General features: G+C 33.8%; 1 protein-coding gene across 1 annotated transcript; it reads right to left on the minus strand.

Moving 5' to 3' along the window:
• Positions 1-988: 988 nt before the first annotated feature.
• On the minus strand, positions 989-12137 carry LOC117338856. The gene is made up of 3 exons (XM_033900219.1): positions 11709-12137; positions 1025-2550; positions 989-992 (listed from the first exon to the last, which is right to left on the minus strand). Exons 2-3 carry the CDS (start codon positions 1789-1791, stop codon positions 989-991), a joined length of 771 nt encoding a protein of 256 aa, XP_033756110.1. The 5' UTR covers positions 1792-2550; positions 11709-12137.

A 12137-nucleotide genomic window follows, 5' to 3' on the forward strand; every position in this document is an offset into this window, starting at 1 on the left:
CGCACGTGGGCGTGCACCCTCGATACTCATGCACACACGTGTACACTGTACCTTACTCACACATCACATATCTTACCTGCTTGCATTGTATTTACATTTGACATAGGATTTGAACGTGTCAGAAAGACTTGAAAAAAATACAGCTTACATATTCAATAAGTTATTATTGTGTAAGCATTTTATGTCTAAGTTGTCACACTAAAGCAGTATGCATCACCAAACGCCATCTGGATAAATGCAATCAGGCAAGGTATGCTTGAGTAAACACTACAGCAAAGGCGCACACATACACTAGTATGTCTTCAACGACGTCCGAGCGTTTCAGACATCAATTACCGAGATCAATTACATTTACTGACATTACTGCACGCGTACGTAAAATAATCTATCATCCAGAAGGTGAGACTGGGGCAACCCGAAGTCAGTGGTTTATCTTATTGAGACACTAGCAATAATAATGGTAATATGAAGGCAACAACACAAATTGGTCGAAACAATTCGACTTATATAGTGGAATGAGTATTATATACGAGGTAGTAAAAAAAATTGTTCTCACAAAGATTACAATGTAATTTACAGATGTACGTTGTACCTTATTTTAGACGATCATACACACGGTTACCGATTACAACATCTCATCTAAGATTAGTATACCTATGGTTTATAAACACATTTACAAATTGTCACAACACAATATATCTATATTCATTGCAGAGACTGTTCGATACTTCAAAAATCATAGCAAACTGCAGGATGGAATCATTGGGTTGCAGAAACGACGTTTGGATTTGGGCGATACTGAGATTCAAGTGCCGTCACACACGACTCGGACTTGATTAGAACTTTTTGAGAAAATTCGCTTACTTTATAAAAAATGCGACCGTCCATTGTCCACATGGAATAAATATGTTTGTCTTTGCGCAGTTTGTTGAGTCGGCCTACAAGGGAGGATCTGTGTTTTGTCAGACTTTCGGTAATAAAAATGTTATCAGCTTGATTTTTGCACAGTTTTTTATTCTTAAACACATTGTATCGGTCTGAGTAGCGGACGAAGCGCGCGATGACCGTCGTTTTTCCATTCCTGACTCCTCCAAGGATATGGGTCCTGGAAAGGTCGTTGCGGCTGATGTTGACGTCAATTTTCCGAGCAATGTCGATGACTGCCTGATGGGTATCAAAGGCCGAAATATCACTACTAGGGACTGGGACGTTGTGGAACTTAAGCGCAGTGCGCCTTGAATACTGCTGTTGTTCCTCTAAAGCCGTTCGGAGATCGCCTAACTCCGTTTTTAAGTTCTGTAACTCTGATGATTGAGTTTGTATTATATCAACAAGTGGTGCTACCTTCGCATTAACTTGCTCAGAGATAACAGTGTCAAGTTGAGTATTGTCGCGTATGGCGGCATTCACAGCACTATGGATAAGGGGCTGGATGGACTGAGAGAGTGATTGTTCAATTGACGTAGCGACCATCGTGGCTATGGTAGGGGCCAGCATTTGGGCGAAATCTTGCATAAGTTCAGGCGAAAACATGGATTCAACCATACTCGGTGTGCCCGATGACTGTTTATTGTCACATATGGGGACATGACTGTCCGTCAACCCAAAATCGGAACGCTTGTTTTCCATCAAATATGGGGACAGTGGGCTAGACATTTGCTTACGCTTATCTTTTGAACTATAGCTATCACTCACTGGGGTTGTAAAAACTAGGGCTTGTTCCGGGGTGATTCGTAAACCTTTATCGTCGTTGGATGCACTCACCCTGCTCTGCTGGTCATGATTAGCCATATCTAGGACGTATACGTGCACGTGGAATGTTCGATAGCGGAGTGACTATATTTAGAAATGGCCGCTCTATAGGTAGTTTCACAGATCACAAAAGTTGACAATATTCCAGATAGTCCTAGATTTGGTCAAAACTATTTTCTGCAGTTAACAACTGAATGTTCATATACACTTACTTGCTGTAAGAAACACAGAAAAATGTCCATACGTATCCGTATTTTAGAAAAAATGTTCGCACCACACACACACCGGTCAGCTCAGTTAGGGCATCACGTGATCTTTTTATACAGAATACTGTTGGTTATATAACTCGCTCAATTAGTATTTTCCTCGCTGGGTTAGTCATCGATGCCATAGTCATTTCTTAGCCTTCCTTTTTGTAAAATATCAATATTATTTTTTAAAAGAAAGGAATAAAATCTTATGTAAAATGAATATGCCATTTTGAGTAGCTATTCGGTACATCGGTGACACTCGTTTCACGGTCAGTTAAGTTTATCTTTAAAATTCAAACGAAACCAGTTTTAAAAAAAATGTTTTGAAAACAATGTCAAAAGCTGTGAAAGTTGGTCACATAAATATATCTTATAATGTCTACATGGTTTGGGTAAATCAAAACTGAGGCTGAAAAGGCAAAGACGTGGCTATCCATTTTAATCGACCAGTTTTATCGTTGCGTTTGCTACACCACGTTAAGCATGATTGACAAGGCGACGAAGACTTTCTCATGTGGTCAGTTAGAGTTCCTCCGTGGCATCGATCCTTAAAAAACAAAACAAAAAAATTCAAGATTAATGTTAGATATTGCCAATAAAATATCAAAGTCGGAATCACAATTTACATATTTACTTGAATCATGGGTGCTCGTTTCTATTAATATTTTCGTAATTGTGTTTGATCTATTTCAAGTTGATGTTTTAGCTGCCTTTCAGTATCTACATTTTTTTTGTTCATATCATCACTGTTGAGTCAATGAAGGACAAACATCTGAATTGTGCAATCTTATTTAAATGCTGTTTAATATCGTGTGTGCCTTTTGTACAATCCTACAATGTATACCATAGCCCGAAGTTGGTTCCGAGTTCCGAGTTCCGTTTAAGAAAAACTGAAATACTATGTATTAGCTTTATTAGTTTTGGTCCCAGTTCCGAGTTCCGTTTAAGAAAAACTGAAATACTATGTATTAGCTTTATTGGTTTTGGTCCCAGTTCCGAGTTCCGTTTAAGAGAAACGGAACTCGGAACAAACGGAACTAGGAACGAGTTCCGAGTTCCCTTTAAGAAAAACGGAGCTGCAATGTATTAGCTTTACGAGTTTTGGTCCCAGTTCTGACTTCCTTTGAAGAAAAACAGTTCCCAGTTCCGTTTAAGAAAATATTCTATGTACTTTATCTAAATATGAGACCCGAATCTGAAGAAGAAAAACTACATGTGTCAAATGGATGCAAAGTCATTTATGAGTCACGTATGAATTTTACGGGACTGGGTCCTAGTTTTCAGTTCCGGTGAAGAAAATCAAAACTAGAAACCAGTTCCGAGTTCCGTTTAAGTAAACGGAACTCGGAACCAGAGTTCCGTTCCAGTTCCGAGTGCCGTTTAACCAGTTCCGAGTTCCATTTAAGAAAACGGAACAACTATGTATAAGCTATATGTAAAACCAATTAAGCTAATACATAATATTTCAGTTTTTCTTAAACGAAACTCGGAACTCCGTTTATCTTAAACGGAACTCGGAACTGGTTCCTAGTTCCGTTTTACTTACACGGAACTCGGAACTAACTTCAGGCTCCCGATATGGGACTACTAGATCTGCTTTATAAAGTTGGTATCTGGAACATACTTAGTGGCCTTTCCTTTAATGAGTTTCCCGGCATACTCAAGAAGAAATTAGTAAACAATCTGAGGACGAATACTCCTTTACCTGAGACAAGCGTATCAAATTTGAATATTATACTATCATGATACTTATTTAAATGAAAAACAATACTTATTTTGCATGGTATATGAAAATTCAAACAGCTTTTTGCATTTCCAGAACACCATCATTTGTTTGGTGATATATGTGATTCAACATCAAATTGGAAAAAAAAGAAACTAGTTCATAAATAGTACTGTCAAAGAAAATTTTGAAGGGTTTTTTATTTTATTTTTAAGGATAAAGGTTTTTGCATTATCCTCTGGTTTATAACGCTTTCCCCGTCTTGGTGTGATATCCACCTTTCAGGTGTAAAATTTGACAAATATAATATATCTCAGTACTTTCCAATTAATAGACCACCGACATCACTTTTTTCATTATATTCTACAAATGCTTAAAAACTTAACGAATGTATTTTCGTTGTAATAATTTAATATAGTATTTCCAAATTACATGAAATCGCCATAAAAACATTATATTAATCTGAATAAGATAAACTTGTGTTTATTGACATATCAAACATTGCTAAATCCTTAAATATCTACATGTATCTGTAATCATGCCGGGATCGAGACCAAGTGTGGGGAAGTCTGGTACAAAAACCAGATCAGTTGATGTTCTTAGTGAATCTTCGGAAAAGGATCGTGTTGATGTGCTTTTTGACATGATATCCGCACTTGTAACGAAGTCGGATATGGACAGAATAATGGACAAAAAACTAGAGAGGCTGAGGGAGGATATCAGAGAAGAAAACCGGCTCCTTGTTGACCAATTAGAAGGGAAAGTATTTGACCTGGAGAAAGAAAATGATATTCTGAAGGAAAAAGTGCATCATCTGTCAAACCGTATTAGTGAGTCGGAGAAAATCAACACCAGACTTCAAAACAGCTTCAATGACTTAGAACAGCATGGAAGAAAGAATTCGGTACGCATCGTGGGTTTAGAGGACAGAAATGAAAGAGAAACAGTTGAAGAATGTGTGGGAAAAGTTGTTTCTTTCGTTCGAGATTCCCTGGATGTGGACATTGAACCCGGTGACATAGACATTGCGCACAGACTCGGTCGTTTCAATAGGGACAGACCAAGGACAATCATATGCAAGTTAACCCACAGAAGGAAGAAAGCAGCAATATTGAGGAACAGGAGGAAACTGAGGGGAAAGAAGCAAGTTGTGTTCGAGGACTTGACTCAGAGAAACCAGGACTTACTGAAGGAAGCATACAGACTGAATAGTGTTAAACACTCGTACAGTTTGGATGGCAAATTATTCGTAGTGCTGACTAATGATAAAAAACGCAGACTCGGATATGATACTAGTCTAACAGATGATTATCTGTTAAATGACAACAATTTCAGAACAGGGAATGATGTAAGATAGACTTCATTAACTGGACATATATATGTGTGTGATCGGTAGTGGACTAAGTACTTCTCAGTACCGCCAGAGATGGACTTTCTCTGGTGTACCGATCGAACCAGTGTTATTATATTATTGAGTGTGATAAGTGTTTCCTTGTGTGTCAGTGTTTTTTTATTTTGTTGTTTTTTTTCGTTTTGGAAATGTATGCAGTGGAAAAATTCTCAAAATCTGGTAAGTTAAGTTCTTTTTTTTTTTTTTTTTTTTTTTTGTTATAGCAGCCTGGCAGTATATTGTTTTTTTTCTTCTCCTTTTATCTGTATTACTTTCCTCTACTATCATTATTACCATTATTAAAACCATTCAGTTTCAATTCATTAATATTTCAGTTCCAAATAGCTGGAAACTTTTCTTTGAAACTGTATTGATAATAAGAGATTTCTTTTCCCGTTCCTATTTTAGTTTGTACTTTATCCGGAATTTTTCATATTGGTTTCAAATATTATTATACTACTTCCGGTTTTCTTTACTTCCGCCTGGCCGCATGGTAAAGCAAGTTTTCGAAAAGATGTGAGAATATTGCGTGAGTTAGCAGTTGTATAGGTCTTCGACCAATATTATGAATTTTAACTTGTTGCTTCTGTCTCTGTTTCTTTCTCTTTGTTCTTTTTCTATTTCTGGGTTAGATAATGCATGTTTAGTAATGACAAGTGGAAAACTCAACGTTACATGATGGAGTGTATATCTATTCTTTCTGCAAACTGTCAGGGTCTTGGGGATAACTTTAAGAGAAAGGATGTGTTTTCTTACTTGAGATCTAAGAAATGTAGTATCTATTGCTTGCAAGATACCCATTTTACTGAAGAAAACCAGAACTTTATCAGAAATGAATGGGGTTTCGATTGTTATTTTAACTCTTTCAAATCTAACGCCAGAGGTGTAGCAATATTATTAAATAATAATTCGGAAATTAAGGTAAAAAGAGAAAAAAAGGACTTGACAGGTAATTTTCTGGCTCTAGATATTTTATTAGAAGGTTTTAGACTTACTTTAATTACACTCTATGGACCTAACTCTGATGTACTCCAAGATTTTATGAAATATTAACTGACACTATTGAAGAATTTGGGAATGAAAACTATATAATATGTGGAGATTTTAATTTGGTCTTAAACCCAGAGTTCGATTATGACAGTAGCTACAAATCTATCAATAACCGGAAAGCCAGAGAGAAAGTTTTGGAAATTATTGAAAACTACTCATTAGTTGATATTTATAGGGAGTTACATTCTGATAGTAGAAGGTATACGTGGAGGAAGAAAACCCCAATTAAACAGGCTAGATTGGATTTTTTCCTTTTATCAGACAATCTGTTATCTAGTGTCAATAGCTCAGGTATAGAATCTGGATATAGGTCAGACCATTCATTCCCAACAGTAAATTTAAAATTTAACGAATTCAGACGGGGGAGGGGGCTTTGGAAATTTAACACATCCTTATTATACCATGAAGAATATTTACAACTAGTTAAAAAAACTATTTTGGATATAAAAACTCAATATTGTCTTCCAGTTTACAACCTTAACAGTATTGCCAACATTCCTGATACAGATTTACAGTATGTAATTAATGATCAACTCTTTCTTGAAATTTTGTTAATGGAAATTAGGGGGAAAACAATATCTTATTCATCTTATAGAAAGAAACAACAAACTCAGACTGAAAATAACCTAAGACAAGCCATTCAAGATATTGAAGAGCAGGAACAGGTAGATGTGGAAGAACTTGAAAGAAAGAAAAAGGAATTAGAAAATATCAGGCTTAATAGGATTAAGGGCAGTTTTGTAAGGTCTAGGGCAAAATGGCAAGAAGAAGGAGAAAAACCGACAAGTTATTTTTTTAATCTAGAAAATAGGAATTTCACATCCAAAATAATACCAAAAATTGAGAAAGAGAATAATGTAGTTATTTCGAAGCAGGATGATATTCTTGAAGAGATTCGTTCATTTTATGAAAAATTATATGCAGACAATGAAACAATTGAATATGTAAATTTGATGGATTTTTTAGATACTTTTAGTGTAAGAAAATTAGATCATGGTGATTCTGAAAGCTTAGAAGGCATTATTTCTATTGATGAGGCAGCAAAAACTTTGAAGAACATGAAAAATAATAAGAGCCCTGGTTCAGATGGCTTCACTGTGGAATTTTTTAAGTGCTTTTGGAAATATCTAGGGGTTTTTATTATAAGGTCTATAAATTTTGGATATAAGAAAGGTATGTTATCAGTTACACAAAGACAAGGTATAATTACGTGTATTCCTAAGGGGGATAAACCTAGACAGTTTTTGAAAAATTGGCGACCCATAACATTATTAAATATAGTCTATAAAATTGCCTCTGGATCTATAGCAAATAGAATTAGAAATGTTTTAGATAAACTCATAAGTGATGATCAAACAGGTTTTCTTTCTGGCCGATTTATTGGGGAAAACACTAGATTAGTTTATGATGTTATGCAATATGCTGAGGAAAACAATATTCCAGGAATGTTATTAATGATAGATTTTGAAAAAGCTTTTGATTCTGTTTCTTGGAGATTTATTGATAAGGTTTTCAAATTTTTCAATTTTGGTCCTGACATACAAAACTGGATAAAAGTACTGCATAATAATGTAAATGCTACTGTAAATCAAGGGGGCAATTTGTCATCTTTCCTTAATATTAAAAGAGGCTGTCGGCAAGGGGATCCAATCGCTCCATATATCTTTATCCTTTGTGTAGAAATTTTGAGTATTAGACTAAAAACTAACAGTAGAATTAAAGGCATAAATGTTAGTAACACTCCAATCCTAATCTCACAGTATGCTGATGATACCTCTCTGATATTAGATGGTTCAGAAAATTCTTTAAGGGAGTCCATTTTTGAATTGAATACCTTTGCAAAAATCTCTGGTTTGAAATTGAATATAGACAAAACACAGGTGATTTGGATAGGGAGTAAAATATATAGTAAAGATACTTTTCTGCCAGAGTTAAAATTAAAATGGGGAATGGCAAAATTTACCCTTCTTGGCATAGAATTTAGTGTTAATCTTCAAGAAATTCCCAAATTAAACTTTGACAAAAAGTTGATCAAACTTAAATCTATTATTAAGATATGGAGTAGGAGATTACTTACTCCAATAGGTAGAATTCATCTCATCAAAACTCTGTTGTTATCTCAATTGAATCATTTATTTATGTCATTGCCAAATCCAGACAATCACTTTTTGAATAATCTTAGCCAGATACTTTTTAATTTTTTGTGGAATAGTAAAACAGACAAAATAAAAAAGGATGTATTAATACAGGATTACTGTGATGGAGGACTCAAAATGGTAGATATTAGACTTTTTATTGATTCTTTGAAGCTAGGATGGGTAAGAAGGCTATTTCAGAAGTCAGGTAAATGGCAAGTCATTTTAAAAACTATTATTGATCTACATATGCTATCCACCTGTGGTAATGAATATATTCGGGAGTGTCTAAAGAAATGTAAAAATAGTTTTTGGAAGGATGTCTTTCGAGCTTGGATAAGATTTGATGAATGTGATAGGGTAAAACAAATTAAGAAGAAAAATATCTGGAAAACCCCATTATGGTATAATAAAGACTTAACCATTGGAAAAAGAAGTATTTTTTTCAAGACCTGGTATAATAAAGGGGTAACAATAGTAGATGATCTTGTTAAAGATAATAATACCTATACTTTCTACACACTCCAAGAATTTATTCAAATTTATCGAATAAATACACACTTTCTCCAATATCAAGGTGTAATATCTGCTATTAAAACATACTTAGCAAGGGTTGATTTTGAAAATTATAAATTGCTTTATCCGATAATTCCAAGTAATATTGATTGTTTCATAAAGAAGACAAAAGGAACAAAAGATATATATAATCTTATGGTGAAAAATAATATTGCTTCGACTGGTAGGAACAAATGGGAAGCCATAATGGAATTAAATTATTTAAACTGGGGAGTGATTTATAAAAATATTTTCAGGGCGACAAAGAATACAAAACTGCAATGGTTTCAGTACAGATTAGTCCACCATATTTTAACTACAAATTCCTTAATGTTTAAAGTAGGGCTAGTGAACAACCCATTTTGTACACTCTGCAATCAAGAACGAGAAACAATACTACATATCATGTGGGAATGTCGAGAGGTGCAGAGTTTTTTACAAAGTATCGAAACTCTGTTAGATGCATTTTTTATTCCGTTCTCATTTAATAAAAAAACTTTCATTTTTGGCTTATTTATAAATAATGAGTCTGCCATAGGTAACGCACTTGATAATGAAGTATTAATTATCATTAAATTTTATATATATAGGACAAGATGTTTACATAAAACTTTAAGTCCAGATGCTCTGATTAATTATTTGAAAGATTATTACATATTACAGAAATATATAGCTAATAGTAAAGGAGAGCAGGCAAAAGCAATATTGGACAATGAATGGAGAAAATGGAAACCACTTTTAGAAATTGCAGCCAGTTAATTATTTCATATATATACCCTAAATCTAATTATTCCATTTAATTACTGATAAAAGTTTCTCTTTCTTGTATCTCCATCATGTGTTATTTTTGTTTCTTTCTTTTTCTGTCTAGAACCCTTAATAAAGATACTTTGCTCACTCTATTCCTAACATTGTATTGACTAGCCCAGCTCTCTCTCTCTCTCTCTCTCTCTCTCTCATATGTGTACGTGAATGAGATTGTTTTGAATGTGATGTACAGTATGTTGTTTTGCTTTTTTATTTTTATTTACCTTTTTTTTTTTTGTGAGAGGATATGATAGATGTAATCGACTGAATCAGTGTGGAGCCTGGTCAATCATGTCAATGACTCTGTTGATGTGGAAAGAGTTGATATGACCAACACAGATACTTAGCCCTTGACATGATTGATCAGGCTACCAGGAAACTGAATATGTTTGTGTGTGTTTGTATATTCTGTGTCGGTGTATGAGGATGTGTGTATGTTCTGTATATATGTTTGTCATTATATTCATGATTATGAGTATGTATGATGAAGATGATGATCTGTTGATGGATGATGATATATGACTGTTATTGCTGAGTATGATGATGATGATGGTTGTTTGAAAACAATGATGAAAATGTTTGTTGAAAATGATATGATGATTGTGATATTGATGATGATGATGATGATGATGATGATTGTTCATGGACGATGATGAAGATACTATGACGATTAGTTTGATAATGTGATGATGATTGTGATGTTTTGTTGAAGACGATGATGATGAAAGAATGATGAGATTATGATGAGATTTTGATGATTGCATGATGATGATTACTATGATGATAATTATGATGATGATAATTATGATGATTTGAATGATGATGACCATGATGATGATGATTATAATGATGATAATTATGATGATTTGAATGATGACCATGATGATGATGAAAATGATGATGATATTATGAAAAGATTATGATGATAAGATTGTGATGATTAGTATGATGATGAGAATATGATGTTGATGAAGATACTATGATAATGAGATGATTGTGATATTATGATTATAATGTTGATTGTGATGATGATGATGATGATGCTATGAAGATTAGTTTGACGATAAGATAATGGTTATGATTAGTTTGATAATGTAATGATGATATGATGATGAGAGTTTGATGATGATGATGATGATGATGATGATGATGATGAAAGACAGTTTGTGATGATGGTGAAAATGATAGTGTGAAAAACATACCGATTGGAATCGATGTATGTATGTGTGTGTGTGATTATTCATGTATTTATGTATTAAAAATGTCTTAAAAATTAAAAATTAAAAAAAAAAAAAAATCCTTAAATATAGTCACGCTAAATATTTTTATAGCATTATTGCATTACATTTGTATATTATGTGGAATTTGTTACTTGTTTTAAATACATAAACATGTTTAGAATTGCGACGTATGTTCTGTATCCTCCGATAATCTCATTAAATACAATGCGCGGCATGTTTTGTTTCATTGTTAGAGAGTAATAATCAAAAATCTAATATGTATTACTAAGTCAAAAATCTTTATATTGAACTATATATGCTAAAAAAAGGTTGACAATGACGTACATCACTAGTAGTAAGTATATGTATGAAAAACTACAATATATTTCCCATTTTTTCCTGTTAGATTTCCAAACAAACATGTGTCCAGAACATAATCATTTGACAAACAACAAAATGGTCGAAATTCATCAAAAATATAAAATTTACAATGCTTCCGCATATAGTTATATAATGCCAATGTTATAAAACAATCAAACAGAATATCATGTTTCAGCTGATAAACTTTTATGTACATCATTTACCACAAAATATTCCGTAAATGCTCTTTTTTTTCTTAGCCATATTAAATCCCGTTAGATTTATACCCTGTTTATAATATGGGTATGCATATATTCTACTTTAGTAATTGCATATAAACTTATATTTACACCCTCCATATTCAGTTTTATATATTATATATACAGATATACAACAAAGTATATATACAAAACATTTATCTTGTATCATCATTAAGAAAGTAATAATAGAATAACATCAACTCACCAATGTCCAGGTGTAGTATCGGCAACTAAACTAGGTTTACTGGTGCCTTGGTTTTCTTGACATTTTTGCGGGAAAACTACGGGGTGCTCAGTAGGATAGAATAGTGTTTCTTATATAGATTTACTAATGCAATCACGTTATATACCCCGTTGGTGCCTCTCATAGACAGTAAGAAACTGACCCGCGCTAGCCACTGCAGCAGGATCAGCTGCAGGTGACCCATATAGATAACGTAATTCGCTAGGTGTCTACTCAACATATTTTTCCAGCCCTATACACACGGTGTGTATCAGGGTGGTTCACAACGCTGTTATACAGTTTTCCCTTAAATATATTAAGTAGGGTTATAGTAGGCCACTAGATGTGTGTACACTGTGGACACCAAATTATGGTGTCCACAATGTAAAATGTGTCCACAACGTTGGTCTA

Source organism: Pecten maximus, chromosome 12 (genome assembly GCF_902652985.1).
Source record: "Pecten maximus chromosome 12, xPecMax1.1, whole genome shotgun sequence".
Classification (NCBI taxonomy): Eukaryota; Metazoa; Mollusca; class Bivalvia; order Pectinida; family Pectinidae; genus Pecten; species Pecten maximus.

Excerpts from the sequence above, each read along its gene's own strand:
- LOC117338856 (XM_033900219.1), bottom strand. The coding sequence starts at position 1,791 with ATGGCTAATCATGACCAGCAGAGCAGGGTGAGTGCATCCAACGACGAT.